The 17565-nt window shown below is 39.3% G+C and overlaps 1 protein-coding gene across 1 annotated transcript in view; it reads right to left on the reverse strand.

The window, feature by feature from the left end:
• The window catches only part of carmil2 (capping protein regulator and myosin 1 linker 2), a 63953-nt gene that overhangs the window by 25828 nt on the left and 20560 nt on the right, over positions 1 to 17565 (reverse strand). Inside the window, exons 18-30 of the mRNA XM_052152795.1 lie at positions 17460 to 17541; positions 14855 to 14951; positions 13932 to 13986; positions 12358 to 12530; positions 12173 to 12241; positions 11980 to 12073; positions 10824 to 10922; positions 10511 to 10639; positions 10230 to 10343; positions 9731 to 9903; positions 9256 to 9343; positions 9012 to 9104; positions 2772 to 2838 (exon numbers count right to left, since the gene is read on the reverse strand). Of these exons, the coding sequence (XP_052008755.1) occupies positions 2772 to 2838; positions 9012 to 9104; positions 9256 to 9343; positions 9731 to 9903; positions 10230 to 10343; positions 10511 to 10639; positions 10824 to 10922; positions 11980 to 12073; positions 12173 to 12241; positions 12358 to 12530; positions 13932 to 13986; positions 14855 to 14951; positions 17460 to 17541 (1333 nt within the window). The remainder of the gene's footprint in view (positions 1 to 2771; positions 2839 to 9011; positions 9105 to 9255; positions 9344 to 9730; positions 9904 to 10229; positions 10344 to 10510; positions 10640 to 10823; positions 10923 to 11979; positions 12074 to 12172; positions 12242 to 12357; positions 12531 to 13931; positions 13987 to 14854; positions 14952 to 17459; positions 17542 to 17565) is intronic.

Genomic DNA, 17565 nt, shown 5'->3' on the forward strand with positions numbered 1-17565 from the left:
ATTTTAATTCAAATGAATCTAAATGGTGATTCTCATTATACTGTAACTTAATTTCTATAATATAGTATTTTTACTCTGACATTATTATCATCACAATTAAGCACATTTTCCCCTTTAAATTATCTCTCATTACCGTAATCTGTCCAAATGTTTGTTTCTTTCTTTTGCAATTCCCTTTATTTTCAATGGTGATTATATTTAAATTTCTGTAGTTTGTTTTCCCTCTAAATTACAGTTAAATCTCAACAATCACTTTATTAGTATAACTCTACACCTACTTATTCATGCAATTATCTAATCAGCCAATCATTTGGCAGCAGTGCATGCATAAAATCATGCAAATACAGGTGAGGAGCTTCAGTTAATGTTCACATCAACCATCAGAACGGGAAAAATGTGATCTTAGTGAATTCTACCGTGGTATGATTGTTGGTGCAAGACAAGCTGGTTTAAGTATTTCTTTAACTGCTGATCTCCTGGGATTTTCACACACAACAGTCTATACAGTTTACTCAGAATGGTGCCAAACACAAAAAACATCCATTGAGTGGCTGTTCTGCGGAAAGAAATGCCTTGTTGAAGAGAGAGGTCAAATGAGAATGGCCAGACTGGTTCGAGCTCACAGAAAGGCTACAGTAACTCAGATAACCCCTCTGTACAATTGTAGTGAGCAGAATAATATCTCAGAATGCACAACATGTCGAACCTTGAGGCGAAAGGGCTACAACAACAGAAGATCATGCCGGGCACTTTATTAGGACCATTTATTAGGACCAGTGCTCAGTGGATATTATTTTTTTATTTTTATTTAAATCAGCATAAATTCAGGGCAGTACAACAAATGATACCAATATGTATAAATACTTTACAATTTAAATAATATATAATCATTTCTGGCATTGCAGTAATGAGAAAAATATTTATTGCATTCCAGTGAGGAGAACTGGGGGGAAATGTTCATATTAGACATGAAAATAAGTCACAATGATCATCATAATAGGCTTCATTATGTTTTGTTTTTGTTTTGTTTTTTGAGGTGAAAAATAGGTTGTATGTATGGACATGCTCTTGACACCTGGACAGGTTTTGTGAAGTTCACCCAACGAGGCGAGGAAGAGGAGGGTGGAAGACCGGAGGAGGGGCTGTGTCATGGTTGTAAGCGGGTGGCCCCCTCCCTGTGTCTGCGAGGCACAGTGGTGTGAGAGTAACAGGGCTATGCTCCAGTTAGCTGCTGCCAGTAGTGTGTTACACAGCTCATTATATCTAGTCTAAAGACAGGGTGGAACCTCCCTAATTCAAACCCCCACTCGTCTCCTACTGGCACAGCACAGAGTGATGAGCAATTAGACAGGGAGGGGAAATCCCATGAGGGGGTTCCAGCTCACACCGACACCATTTCAAACAACAATGCAAGCTCTTACTGTCACACTGTAACACTACTACTGTATCACACACACACAATCTCACACAGCAACACAAGGACCCCGTTTACACCTGGTATTAAGATGCAATTTCGGGTGATCCGATCACATGTAGTCAGCACTCTAAATACAGGTCTAAATGGGATCTAAAACTATTTGTAATCATATAACAAAAAACAGATACAAATGTGGTCAAAAATGCATGCGACCACATCACATTTGAGGTGTAAATGCTAATCCGTCCTGAATGCATCAGTGAAGTGCCACCCCTCACCTGTCAATAAACTGCAGTGCTAAAACACGAGTTTAAACTTTACTAGTTACAAGCGGCATTAAAAGGAAAAAAACACCAGATTTGATTACCCGAGACACTTTGTAATACCAGGTGGAAATGGGGTCAAGAAGTCAGATTAACTAACCAGATTTCTGTAATTAGAGAAAAGAATACTGCATAATTCTTTTGGAATAATTTATTTGCATAATTTCTTTCTAAACCCGAATTACTTTTTTCTTCTGTGGAACACAAAAGAAGTGCTGAATGTTGATGTGGCTTTCGTCCATGCAATGAAAGTGAATAGGTTGGGGCACTGTCAAGCTCCAAAAATGCACCATAGTAGCACTATATAAGTAGTCTAAATGGCTCTTGTGCCTGAAATTTAAGTCAATATTCACTGAAAATTTGAAATGGAACCAATTGCATTTGGTGTCATTGACGTGAATCCTGGTGCGATGCAGCAGTTTGAATGTGTAAATAAGGGCAAGATTCTGGACCATATATATGAACTAAACCTGGACACTTTGCGCTTTCTTTGTACCGAAAAAGCAACATGAACATTCTGTATATAATTTACTTTTGCATTCCAAGCCTAGGCATCACTTACAGGTGGGACATGTGGGTACCACATTTTGTCTTTGCAGTAAAAGATTATTTTATTTTATCTGCACATAACCTAATTAATATTGATGAGTTTTGCCACTTTGTGACATCACAACAATATTGTGAGGTCTATACAACCATAAATCACTGTTTAAATATGCTGGTTTTAGCTAAAATAAGAGCATCGTCAACACTCTGACATCTGCGGTTCTGACATCATCGATGATTGCATGATTAAACAGATCTGAACATAACCTTTGACCTCAGCAGCTGTGGTGCGTGGTGTGAGGGTTTGTTATAGCCAATCATTTTGCCAGTAACACCAAGCTATGATGTCACTAGTATGTTAGCTACATCCAATGAAATTTGATTTGGGAGGAGAAAAGCAGAGGCACAGCATTTGACAGACTGCAAGAGGTGAAACTATTTCTTAGCAAGCAACTCTCCTCGCCATCAGGACACAAGGGACCTACTTTTTATTGAAGGGGCGGGACGGATGCTACGTGAGTTGACGCTGCTTCTCCAGATGACGGGGACATACTGAGAACATAGACAGAGAGAACAAAAATGAATAATTAATTAATTAATACACAGATTTGCATATGATTAACCTCAAATGTCCCACTTAAACAGGACATACAGAACTGATTTGATCAAAGTACATCTGATAAATTGCTCTGGTAGGAAAATAATCTAATTGTATAGCGAGGTCCAAAAGTCTGAGACCACATTAAAAAATGTGTGATATTTTTCATTCAAACCTGGAATTCAAGTTTTCTGATTTTGAAAAAGTTATGACATTAAATGAAGAAATATTTAAGATTTTTTTTAGGTTCAATCAGATCACCAATGTGACATATTTGAGACTTTTACCATGTTAACTACTTTGTACAAAGAAGTGAGATTTCCTTGCTTCCATTGAAGTACTAAAGATACTCTTTTGAATGTTCTCAAATTATGCTGGGATAAGATTGAGTGGCATGAGTGCATGCTGTCATTAAGGCAAACGGAGACATAAACACTAAACAATTCTGAAATTCAAATGTACATTTTTCAATAAGCATCACATTCAAATTGTGATGCTTATAATATAAGTTGTAATGAAACAGTTTATATTAAAGGTATAGTTCACCCAAAAATGTAAAATCTCATAATTTACTCACTTTCATGCCTTCCCAGATGTGTAGGACTTTCTTTTTTTTTGGCAGAACACAAAGATTTTTAGAAGATTATCTCAGCTCTGTAGGTCTATTCAAAGCAAGTGAATGGTTGTCATACCTTTTCAATCTTAATTGGTTTAATCCAAGTCTTCTGAAGCAATGCAATCCCTTTTGTTAATGTTCATTTTCAGAATGTGAAAGAATTTGAACGTGATAGTGAAAGTGAAAAGTGGATTTAAATATGGATCTTTTTCACTCACACCTATTATATTGCTTCTGAAGACATACCACAACCACTGGAGACATATGGATTACTTTTATGTTTCCTTTATGTGATTTTTTTGGAGCTTGAAATGTCTGGTCACCATTCACTTGCATTGTGAGGACCAACAGAGCTGAGATATTCTTCTAGAAAAATGTTGTTTGTGTTTTGCAGAAGAAAGAAAGTTATACACATCTGGGAAGCATTAGGGTGAGTAAATGATGAGAGAATTTTAATTTTAGGGTGACTTATTCCTTTAAGAACAGAATGCAAAAAAATAAACATTTTCATTATGGTCTCAGACTTACACCCATTTCACATTGCTTGAGCTAGACGTGAGCAGAGCACCATCGCAACTACATTGTAACTACAGCTGCAGACTCGTGAGGGCTTTCACATTTTAAGTGTCTAATTTGAGCAGTAGTGTCCACATAACACTTCAAGGCACAAACAGGACACAAAAGTTGAGCACTTGAATCAGACCCTGAAGAACTCTGAAAAGAAGCCCGTTCAATGTACTGGTTTATGAACTGAGGAAGAAGGACTTTTGGAAGAAAAGAAGGATTGGGTCGTAGGACCAACCGGGACTTATCCATCAACCAACACAAGCACAATTCGCTAACGGACAGCACGTGCAACTCACTGACTCGTTTCGCAGACGCAATAGCCAACAAAAAAGCAGTCTTCAAGGTTAAACATTTAATGTCAATGCTTTGCAAAGGCTCAAACTGGGATGAGCAAAGGAATGCAAGCATGAGTGGCAAATCCCACATGGGAAAGTGAGGATTCCGAGCAGGCTTCAGATGGCGTGCACTCTTCAGAAAACTGCAGACAAGACTGTGAGATCCAAGAGAAAATCCCCCAATTGGAACATGATATGTAGAAATTGCAGCGACATACACTTTCAACATGGAAGCCGTTTTGCCCTCCTCCAGTAAATGTTGAAGAAAGCTTAAGATCCTCGGAATGTCACACGTTGCCGGATCGAGCCCCTGCTTCTCACACCATGCAGAAAAAAGCCTCCAACAGGAAGCATAAATCTGTCGTGTGGAAGAAGCCCTAGCATTGGAGATTGTGTGAATAACCACAGGATTACAATGTTCCAGAGAAGGATTTAACCCAATGGCCAGACCCAAAGCTGCAGAGCTGGATCCGCGTGCCAGATGATGGCCTCCAGCTGGGAGAGGAGGTCCTTCCTGGGGGGAAGCTTCTATGGACTGCCTGACAGAAGTCTTAGCAACAAAGGAAACCATGGTCTGGCTGGCCATCGCAGTGCCACGAGTAGCACTCTGTGCTTGCACAGGGAGATCCTGTGTAATTCCTCCCATAACAGAGGGATTGGTGGGAACGCATGTAATAGGCAGTTTGGCCATTCGTGAGACCTGGCCCAAGGGACTGGACACTTCTGTCCTTGCGAACCATAGACGACAGTGAGTGGTCATCTCTGAAGCAAAAAGATCCACCTCTGCTCTTCCAAATCGTTGCCAGATCTCCTGCACAACATCTGGATGAAGTCTCCATTCTCCTGGATGTACTCGATCCCTGGAAAGAGCATCCACTGTCTGATTAAATGCTCCTGAAATATGAGCTGCCCTCAGTGAAGCGAGTCGAGGCTGGCACCATGTCAGGATCTCGTGAGTAAGCTGTAGAAACCTGCGGGATTTCGTGCCACCCTGGTGGTTCAGATGGAACACTGTTGAGGTATTGTTGGAACGAATGAGAACATGGTGGCCTGCCAGGACTGGCATGAAATACTTTAAAGCCATGAACACTGCACGTAGTTCCAGCAAGTTGATATGTTCTGTGGCCTGGGTCGGTGTCCAGTGCCTGAAAATACCCCTCTGATACCATGTTGGCCCCCACCCTGTGAGGGAAGCATCGGTCGTGACCAACTCCCGAAGAGAGGGAACAACACCCAGTGGAACTCCTGTCTTTAGCAAATCTACATGTCTCCACTGCCTCAACGCACGTATGCAATGGTGAGAAATTACAATCAGTCTATGGAAATGTCTGGTGGGATCTAGCTGCAAACTGTTGTTCCATAACTGGAGTGGTCTGAGGTGGAGTAAACCTAGGGGAATCACCACTGTAGCAGCGTTTAACATCCCTATTAGTCGTAGGACCACCTGGTACTGCAAAGACACACCCGGGTGAAAGTGAGCCAAGAGTTGCAGAATGTTCATCACACGTTCCTGAGACAGGGAGGCAGACATTAGGCAGGAATTCAGGGTTATTCCTATGAACGTAGTGGTCTGTGTTGGACTCAGACAGCTCGTTTTCTCATTCACAGAAAAACCCAACTTCTGCACATGTCTCAAAAGTAGTCTGGAGTTTTGCACAGTCTGCTGTTTTGTGGGGGCACAAAGAAGCCAGTCGTCCAGATAAGGCATAATACACATACCGCTCATCCAAAGAGGAGACACCTTGTGAAGAAGCGAGGAGCAAGGGAAAGACCGAAAGGTAGAACCTTGATCAGGTAGACTTGATTCAGGAAACTGAAATGCAGAAACTTTCTGTGATGAACAGCAATTGGGATGTGAAATTATGCATCTTTCAGGTCGACACTTACAAACCAATTGTCTGCTGCCACAGACCGAAGAATGCCGGCTGTGCACAGCATTCGAAATGGAAGGACCTTCTGGAACAAATTTAGATGCCCCAAATCGAGAATTGGGTGGAAACCACCGTCCTTCTTTGGAACAAGAAAATATATTGAATAGAACCCATCTCCCTGAATGAGGGGATTAACTTTTTCTATGGCTCCCTTCTGTAACAGTGAACGAAATGCCAGAGAGAGGGCCATTGAACAAACTGCATCTCTGACAACCATAGGAATGATTCTTGAAAATCTGGGAGGCCGGCGTCGAAACTTTAGAGTATATCCCCTGCTCAGAGTCGTCAAAACCCAAGGTTCTGCTGTTTGTCTTCCAGTACTCTATCTGTTCTATTGAAAAACAATCGACCGCCATGTGAGCGAATTTTAGTGGTCGTGGGGGGATGCTGACAGGGTCCTCCTGGCAAATATCGATGAGGTGGTTGAAAAACTCTAGCATTCTCAGTAACACGAGGCCTTTGAGGGGGCTGTGACCAAGGTGTAGTGTGCTGGCGGAAAAATTGCGCCGGTGTGGCATAGCGATGTCGGGTCTGAACTGCCGGCATCCTAAATGTAGGGTTGCGCTGCATCTGCGTCAGTTGACGAGTGGCCACAGACAGCTTTACCTTCTTTTCCAACAGTTCCGGAACATTAGGACCAAAACAATGCCCGGGAACGAATGGAAGATCTCTCAAGGTTTTCTTACAGTCCTCAGGTAGCCATGCTTGGGCAAGCCACACTTGGTGGCGGGCTGCCAGAAGCGTGTCTGCAAGACTATCCAGCTCGTGGGTTACATGGCCCATTCCCAAAAAAGCTGTTTGCAGAAACTGTGAAATCAAGGGATCAACATTTGCTGGTTCTAGCGTACTGGTGGCAGCAAGAAGTAACTGACAGATTGTGATTTCTGCATAAGTTATGTAGGCAACAGACTCGTATGCCTTTTTTAGCAATGAATCTGTGCGACCACATTGCGCACTGGGACATCGCACATTCCCTCGTAGAGCCTCATCAGGAGACACCACCAAAGCTGCAATGGGCTGCTCTATTTCCGGAGCATGACTCACCCCAATGGAATCTGCTGGAATTTAAGTTTAAGAATTTAAGTACCAAGAATGATGGTAATGAAGCAAAAAGAAGGAAAATAATAATTATATGATTCCTCCAGGTGAACCGACAGGTAATGGCAAGAAATACCTCATGAAAAAGAGAAAATATATATATATAAAATGGCTGAATCACATAAATTCAAGGAAAAATGCTCAGAACAACTGAATGGATGATGATAATGTCAACGAGAGACCGTTAACTTATAGCACGGAAAACACCAGCCACCGGATTGCACCAAGAGGTACAGAGTGTTACCGACAAAAAGCAATGGGTGTTAAAATCTGTTGAAGTGGTGTAGATGTGCCCTGACACAGCTTGTGAGGACAATATCTCACTGCTCTTGTAAGCTGCACTTGACAGCGCAATATATCACTTAACCAAAACAACCTATCTCAACCAGGCGAGCAAGCGAAAGAGGCAGAGTGCTGAGCGACTGTGGTTTATAACCCCCAGGGCTCAGCATACGTCACTACATGACTTTGTTGGTATATTCTCTCGACCTATCTGGCTGGCGCTGCGATAATCCAGTAGCGTTTACACTGCCTCTGGTGGTCAGTAGGAATGAAACAGAACTATTGAATACTTTCTTCATCAAAACAAGGACGCACTCTACAAAAAGTGAACTCTACATCAACAGCCAAAGCAACAACTACATCCGATGATTTTGTCTTTGTTAATTAATCCTTATAAAATGTACGTTGAGGATCATGAGCACTTCGTTTCTCCACAATCAATCAAGGTAATTTAAGTTCTGAATTTAAGAACCACACGTGCTGTCGCATGTATGTTTATGTTTGTCAGTACACCTGGCTGTGTATATGTGTATTGCTTTTAACCCTTTAGACCTGCTCTCTGTATAGTGGTATATAATAGGCAGAATATATTATTAAGCTATAGCTTAATTATATATAGCTAAGCTAAGCTATATAATTAAAATCATTTAATTTCTTTTTTGTCATTTTACATCTGGGAAGTGTTTCTTTTTTTCTGTGTGCTTAATTTCATATAAAACACACACTAGACTACAAATATATGCCTATTCTGTGTAATTTGTACTTTTTTGTGTCAAATTACATTCATGTTGTTCATCAACAGTGTTTTATCATTTTAATTGAGCTTGTGCAGATCTGGAAAAATAGAATCGGAGCAGAAACCCTCTTTGCACTACAGTTCACACGACGCTCACACTACGCTCTGATGTGCTTCTGATGCTTCCGATGTGAATGCTGCAACCTTTTAACATGGGTGCAGAAAAGAATACACTCTGCTCATGCGCTGCTAATGCTTGCGATTTAAAACGGCCGTTATGGACCCTACTGTATATTAATGCACCAAGCTATGTTGCTTGGCTCCGGTAAACAGATAATAGTTAAGCTACTGCACTATGTTATTGGGAGAACAATTGTTTATTCTGATTATTGGTGTTGTTGTCTGGTTTATTGCCTCTGTCCTTGCCTAGTTTTTGCAAAATAAATAAGCCACTTTAGGCTTTGCTTAACACTTTAATATATAATTTACTGATTCTTATGTGCAAAATAAGATACAAGATATGAAGTTGTGATTAAGTGTAGCAGACGTGCTCTGGCCTCACATCATCTGTGGGGAATTCATGCTCCATCACTCTGAGCTGAGGAACATTGGCCTTGGGATTAGTGGACTGGGAAAACTCCCTCATGTGCTTGTCCTGAGAGCAGGAGAGATACATGTTACATATCACACAAGCATGTGCGCGCATGCACACACACACACACACACACACACACACACACACACACACACACAGACACACAACTCTCATGTGCGCAATACACATATTCATGAATGCAAACATTCACCAATTTTTCCTGAGCCAGTGACAAGTCCTTGAGAACTTCATCAATAATACTTTCCACCAGAGAAAAGCTGATGGACAGTTTTAGTTCACTGAGAAAGAGAGAGAGAAGCACATAGTAAGGAAAATTATTATTCAGGATTAAGGAATATATATATATTTTTAAGCTCATTAAAGGACAAAAACCAGAATTAAAAACAGAAATGTGTAATTTGGTGTTTAATACATTTTCCTATCTCATCTTAATATGCAGACAACAATATGTATACATTTGTATGTTTATTATCCCAAAAAATGTAACAGTCTGTGACGCTATCAAAACATTGCTCAGTTTGTTTGAGCATCCCAACCAGTTCAACACAGCAACACTGGCTCAACCAATGGTGTGAGTTTGGAGTAGGACTATCTGTTTGACAGATATCATGCACTTTATTTATAGGTTTACTGTATATTTATAGTCATGTACAAGTGTGTCCCACCTGAGTTTGTTCCTAATGCTGTTCTCAGCCTCTTGCATTGTGTTCTGAATGAAGTGTGCTGCCTGACGTGTTTTCTTGGCCACGCGATCTGCCAGCTGTTCACTGACACTTGACCTCTGGACAATTCTGGGACAGGTTGACTGGGCAGACTGCAGCATTGCTGTTGCAAGTTCCTGCAGAGTACATACGAACACACACACATACACAAACACAAAACTAATTTCTAATACCATCTAATTCTCTTGAACGATTTCTAGAGCTCATCTGGTATTGCATGGAACTAGCAATGTCAAAGTCATGGGTGCGATTCCAAGGCAACGCATACTGATAAAATATGTACCTAAAATTCACTGTAGGTCATTTAAGACAATAAAAAAATGACTTTTTAATGCATAAATGTGCTAATTATCATTACATAGAAAACACTACATCAGCAAAGTACAAAATATATAGTTATTACTATCCATTGACACTCCCATGAAACATGATTCAACTTTACCTGGATCTCCTCAGCGATCTCACTCCTGATGGCTTTAGCCGTGTCATTGAGAATGTATTTTAACATGTCACCACGAAAGGGTGACCTCCCCGACTCATAGAGCCCTGCAAAAGACTGAGGAACAAGGACAGTCAAAGATCAGTAGATTATTCACTTAGTTTAGAACAATACTATATTGCCATGGAAATGTTAAACAAACAAAAAAACTACTTTTAGAAAATAGTACAGGTTTTGAATATTTTTTCATTCAAATATATCATGTAATTTGTGTAAGCTCATACACTAATAGCTGTCTTTGCATGTTGTAATGCTTCCTCTGCAAGCAGGATGTCTGACTGCACCTCTGGTATATTATAGCAGTTTAGAGGGTGCACACTTTCCTGTAGTTTTTTGCAGATATCCTGTACTAACTGAGCACAGACAGAGAAAGAGAGAGAGACAAGTCAGTGAGGGTTAGATGCAGATCATACACTGTTATATTCTTATATTTTTATGATCTGAACCATGAATATATAGCAGTATAATCTTCTATTATATCACAGTAGTATATAGACAGTAATAACCATAGTGGTGCATATAAACAGTGAGTCAAACCTGTTCAGTGCGTGCCGTCTTAAGTCCATGCTGCAAATGACACATTTCCTCTTCCACTTCACATTGTCTCTGATTGTTCCTAAGTAAACAAGCCTGGATCTACATACACACAAACAAAGTTACATATTGTTTACAGTCTCCTCAAAAAGTATTCAGACACTTAAGCCACACTTGATGTATGAATGTCTTCTGATTATATGAAAAAATATTAAAACAATGACATTTGCTTTAAAGAAATATATCTCACATATACACATTTTAAAGGAATAGTTCTCCCAAAAATGAAAATTCTCTCATCATTTTCTCACCCTCATGCCATCCCAGATGTGTATGACTTTCTTTCTCCAGTGGTTAAATATATATCTTCAGAAGTGATATGATAAGTGTGGGTGAGAAACAAATCAATATTTAAGTCCTTTTTTTTTTTTTTACCATAAATCTCAATACCATAAGATTTATAGTAAAAAAGGACTTCAATATCGATTTGTTTCTCACCCACATATTTTATTTAGCTTCTGAAGATATATATTTAACCACTGGAGTCATATGGATTACTTTTATGCTGCCTTTGTGATTTTTGGAGCTTCAAAACTCTGGTCACCATTCACTTGCATTGTAATGACCAAGAAAGCTGAGATATTCTTCTAAAAATCTTTGTTTATGTTCTGCTGAAGAAAGAAAGTCATAACATCTGGGATGGCATGAGGGTGAGAAAATGATGAGAGAATTTTTATTTTTGGGTGAACTTTCCCTTTCAGCAAAAAACTTTAAAAAAGAAGGTTGTAATGTTTCAAATTATAAAATAATATTAATTGTTTAAAGACTAAAGTATTTGGACACTTTCTGGCTGTCAAAACTTAGTAGAACTGTGATGATTTACTCCTGTGGTTACTCTTGCTAGGACACCTGTGTGAACTTGATGGGAACTGACTTCTTACATCTATTTAAAATTACTTTGAGAGCAGCTGGTTAAAACGTATATGCTAAATTAGTAAAGAAAAAAGCTTTAGCAGCCTTTGTTTGCAAATGCCTTTAGGTTTGATATTTTTGTACGAGTGACTAAAGAGTCTCCAAATACTTTTGGGGAGATAATATCAGTTACATATCTCATCATTGGTTCTGCAGGTTTTCTAAAGTATCAGCATCCAGAACTTACTCTCTGAAAAGCCTCCTCTGTCTTCTCAGGGTTGTTTCGATAGGCTTGTAAAACATCACTCATTGGAGTCGCTATGGTCTGTAGTGTCATGTTCCTGTGTAAAGAAATGCAGATGCAAATAAGTAATGCACATTTTAATTCTCCAAAAACAAAGTACAAAACCTTTACATGTCTTCTAAAAGGTTGGACTCACTTTTCCATGGCATTGGCTACATCAATAAACCCACTGGCAGTCACATTGTTTCTGTCCCAAACCAGCGTTCTGTATCAGAAAATATGGCAAAACCTTACTTGACTTTAAAGAAATTTGTGACAGTCATTACTTTTTGGAACATGGGCATATATTTATACCGTAGTCACCATGTTTGGAAAAATTACTTTAGCTTGGTGTTGATCATGAGGGCCTTTCCTAACATCTTAGCACCTGTGTCACCAATACAGTTGCCACTGATATCAATCTTAGAAAGGCTGGCGTTACTGCCCAGACTGTTGATGAGGATGGTGGTGCCAGTCTTCAATTTTGAGTCGGACACAGAGAGAGATTCCAATGGCTTGAGGCAGAGATGAAAAGACATTACGGACACAACTTTTCATGCCATATACTTAGGTACATACAAAACCAAGTGTTTTCCTCAAATTGTGATAGATGTGAGATGCCAATTGCAAATTAAATACAATAAATATGATTATTTAAAGAAAATGTCTAAAATAAAAACTAGACAATAAAATAGAACACCTACATAATCATATTAAAATGATTAAAAACATTGCATTAATTATTTCCAAATAACATCTGAAGATTACCTATATTTATTAAGAGGTTAGCATTACTTAAAAATGAAAAATTCTCTCATCATTTACTGACCCTCAAACCATCCCAGATGTGTATGACTTTCTTTCTTCTACTGAACACAAATAAATATTTTTAGATGAATATTTCAGCTCCGTAGGCCATACAATGCAAGTGAAGTTAAATCCATATCTTCAGAAGCGATATGATAGATATGGGTGAGAAACAGATCAATAGTTAAGTCCTTTATTACTATAAATCTCCATTTTCACATTTGGAAAGTTTTGGTCACCATTCACTTGCATTGTATGGACCTAAAGAGCTGAAACATTCTATAAATCTTTGTTTGTGTTCAGCAGAACAAAGAATGTCACACAGATCTGGGAAGGCATGAGTGTGAGTAAATAATGAGAGAATTTTTGGGTGAGCTATCCATTTAAAATCTCAGTGAGTACCTTTAATTAAATAATTATATAAAACATAAAATAAAATATTGACATATATTGAGTTCCATTTCATTAATCAAGTGATCTTTCGTTAGAGTCATTAAATGAAAATTCTCATTACATTTTCTGATTAAGATTTAAGATTAAGGTCAAAATCTAAAGAGGTTTAGAAAAATGTTCTACCAAATAACAGGTTTGGTAGCAAAAGGCCAGCACAGATACTTTGGAGAGTAAAAGAAAAACCCTCTTTTAATGTGGATGAAGTTACATCAAGTTGAGCCTATTTTAATTAGTCCAATCTTTAAGTGAGAGTTCCTTGTGTAATTATTGAGTGCCTTCACGGAGGGGGTTTGTAGGTAATTAAAACTCCAAGCTTGCTGGAGGGATGTAGCGGGAGCGTCTCTGTGGACTTCCTCTATTTTTTGGTTCTACTATTACAGACACATGCAGAAACACGCTGCTGCTAACTGTTATTCAGTAGGCCATAAACAGCAGTTCTTCCTACTCTATGTTATATGAGAGCTGAGGGCTGTAGGTGGGAGCTGTGATATACAGATCATTTGTGTATGGGGGAACTAAGCCTACTTTGAAGTAATACTGGTACCAATAGAGAGAGCCTGTCTATGACTGACTGTGATTAAGGCATGATCCTAATTGAATAATTGTGTGTGTGTGTGTAGTGTAGAGTTTTTGAGTATTACAAATTATGTACTCACACACTCCTCCTCCTGAATTAGCTGTACAAGGCGATGTAACACATCTGTAAGAGCTCTAAGAGAGAGAGAGGAGGCGTTCAAAAATGCCTCATAAAAATAAGGAAGAAGAATAAGGGATGGAGGGGATGAGGTAAAGAGAGTGAGTTGTATGGATCAATTAAAAGAAGGATATTTCTTTAAAACTGAAGTGTGTAATTTCTGCGGCACACCAAACAGAATTGTAAAAATAATGATTGTTTTCAAACAGGTTTCCCAAACATTCCCCCCATCTTCTAATGGTCATACAAACCAATAGTCCAGCCCCAATCTCACATCATTGGATGAGAATATTGCTATGTCGATTGGATTGCATATAGTTGTCTCTGCTTATTAAGCTTGAATAGGTTTTTTATTTTTTTTCCCTTTTTCTCCCAATTTGGAATGCCCAATTCACAATGTGCTCCAAGTCCTTGTGATGGCGTAATGACTCGCCTCAATCCGGGTGGCGGAGGACAAATCTCAGCTGCCTCTGCGTCTGAGACCGTCAACCCGCGCATCTTATCACGTGGCTCGTTGGGCGCATTACCGTGGAGATATAGCGTGTGTGGAGACTTCACACCATCCACAGCAGCATCCATACACAATTCACCATGCGACCCATCGAGAGCGAACCACATTATAGCGATCAAGACGAGGTTACCCCATGTAACTCTACCCTCCCTAGCAACCGGGCCAATTTGGTTGCTTAGGAGACCTGGCTGGAGTCACTCAGTACGCCCTGGGATTCTAACTAGCGAATTCCAGGGGTGGTAGTCAGTGTCTTTACCACTGAACTACCCAGGCCCCCAAGGAAAACGTTTTTTAATAGATTTCTTTTTTTTACACACTTCAGATTATAGGATATAAAGGCATTAAAACCTAAAGACATAAAGAATTAATCTCACCTAGACTTCATGGCAAAGTTGCGTCCGATTGAGAGGTGTCGAATAGAGTGACTGTGACTAATGGAGAGAATTAAAGTAACCATATTGCTCTCAAAACCTGCGGGCAGTGTAGAAGAAAGAGACAGAGAGAGTAACTCACATAGCTAATTGTGATCTATATTGATTCATAACTTAAAGATAAAGTTCACCCACAAATAAAAATTCTGTTATCGTTTACTTACTCTTATGACCTTCCAAACCCCTTTGACTTTCTTATTGACTAAGGCTGTCAGTCACTAACATTCTGTCAAACATTCCTTCATATGGGTTTGGAACAACATGAGGATGAGTAAACGATGACACCATTTTTATTTTTGTGTGCACGATCCCTTACAGTCAAAATTTGATTAAATGTGTCTTCATCCTTCTGTTTTCTAGATTTTCTTAAGGCTGTTTATATATTATTATTTACTTTCATTATAGTCACTTTTAAATAGACATTGTAGTTGTCAAATGCCTTTGGGGACCACAAGGCAGTGTACATGTACAGTGCAGTCCATCATGCATGTTGTTACCTTTGATCATACAAATGTCGCTCTCATTCATTTCACACTGTCTTCTCTCTCATGTGTGATAGTATTTGTATATGTGTTCAGACAGGTGTGAGAGGCCTGCAGATTTTTGTCAACCAAGTGATAAACCTGATTGTTTTTCTGAACAACGTAGATGCGTGCTTGCACATATGTCCTTTCACTCTCTCTCCCCCAGAGCAGCTGCAGCGCATGAGCAGTGTTACCAGGGTAGCGCTTATATGCCAAACTGTGCTAATTTGAAAACACAATCACGGGTTAAAATTATAGCATCACGGGTTGTGATACTTTAAAAATGGACTGTGGTTGCCAAAATGTTTGATGGTAGACGTTAGATAATGAAAATACAACGTCTTAGTCATGCATAAAGTTTGGGGATTGAATATCTGGCAACCGCACCAATCAGCACAGTCAACTGTGCACCAGAATCAACACAGCCACATTTTTACACAAATATTACATTCGAGCGGATGATACATTGTTTCCTGCGATTGTAATTGCTGTGTAAATACATTTATTTTACATCTTATACAAAGCAAATTCACAAAATAATCTAAAATTGACAATTAAAACAAAGGAAATGTAAAAGAATCAAAAGCACTACACAATAAAAGTGTAATTAAAAGAGACAAATGAATATATAAAGGAATATATAGCCCTAAATATGTAAGCCTAGTTCAAAGTATTCATAATGTAAACTACACTGTTGTCACAGGACCTTACTATGTTGCATGTTTAATTTCTGCAAGTGGCATCCAGTTATCATCTGAAAATATGGTTAATTTGGATTTTGTGTCAAAATGTATTAATCTTTGTTAGTCCGATAAAAAAATGGGTTAAGAAGAAGATTCAAATCTAATAAATACCATTCTGAACATTCACAAGCAACCCTGCTTGGTAGCTAAGACTTAAGCTTTTCAGTCTTGAAGGTACAGGCAGCATTTTTCTTGTTGGACAAGATATTGTAGTTGACCACAAACTACCTTCTGTTTGCCTTCTGCCTTCCAAAAAGAAAAACATCAGCGTCCAACTCAACTGATTGTGGGCGGACCAATTGTGGGCGGCTGTGGCTCAGGTGGTAGAGCATGTTGTCCACTAATCGCAGGGTTAGCGGTTCGATTCCTGGCCCACATGATTCCACATGCCGAAGTGGGCGGACCAATCCTACCAAGCAGGGTCGGGGTACCTTAGGCAGGACACTGAACCCCAATTTGCTCCCAATGACAGGCTAGTGCCTTGCATGGCAGCTCTGCTGTCATTGGTGTGTGAATGTGTGTGTGAATGGGTGAATGAGTCACAGTGTAAAGCGTTTTGTAGAACCGCTAATGTTAAAAGATGCTATATAAGTGCAGACCATTGTCACTTTTTTACCATTGTGCCTTTATAAATACGGTATGTATTCTAAAAGTATTCTTGTGTTCTCAATACATCAGTTTTTTATGTGTTGTATCAGAATACATTCCTGAATACATTTAAGAGAGTATTTAGTATTCGGCCCAGAATACTTTATTCAAGTATTCCGCCCAATCCACACCAACCACACACAGAAAGGAACAGCACAGTGTTTGACAAACTTTTCAACATATTAAATATTTTGTCTCCAATTTGTATAGTTTTTTTCATCACTTTTGGTATGAAAGGGTCTTTAGCATTAATTCTTGAGGTGTTTAGGAATAACAGCACACAACGTCCCCTTTTACCGCTTTCTTATCTCATGAAAAGAGGTTTTCCAAGAGACAAGAACACACACACAGAGTCAGATTAATTCATGCCTCCATCTCTCTCTTTGCCTCAATGTACTGTATCAGTCAAAAATGATTTATAACCTGATGTGAGGGAAGACCCTGTAACCCCTCTACTACTGCTGATATATGGTAGAGAGAGAGAGAGAGAGAGAGAGAGAGAGAGAGAGAGCAAGTTCTCTGTGACAGTGAAAGCAATATAACATATCTTACAGTAAGAAAGAGGCAGGTATGAAGGGAGCTCAGAAATTGATGGAGGACGGCAGCGAGAAGAGATAAAATATGAGACTGTACCGTTGTCAGACAGATCCAGACTGCAGATGGCCTTGGCCTCAAAGATGTGTTCCTGAATCACCTGAGCTCCGGCTGACCTCAGCTACACAAAATCACAATGAAACAC

The sequence above is a fragment of the Xyrauchen texanus genome, chromosome 21, assembly GCF_025860055.1.
Source record: "Xyrauchen texanus isolate HMW12.3.18 chromosome 21, RBS_HiC_50CHRs, whole genome shotgun sequence".
In the NCBI taxonomy this organism is placed as follows: domain Eukaryota; kingdom Metazoa; phylum Chordata; class Actinopteri; order Cypriniformes; family Catostomidae; genus Xyrauchen; species Xyrauchen texanus.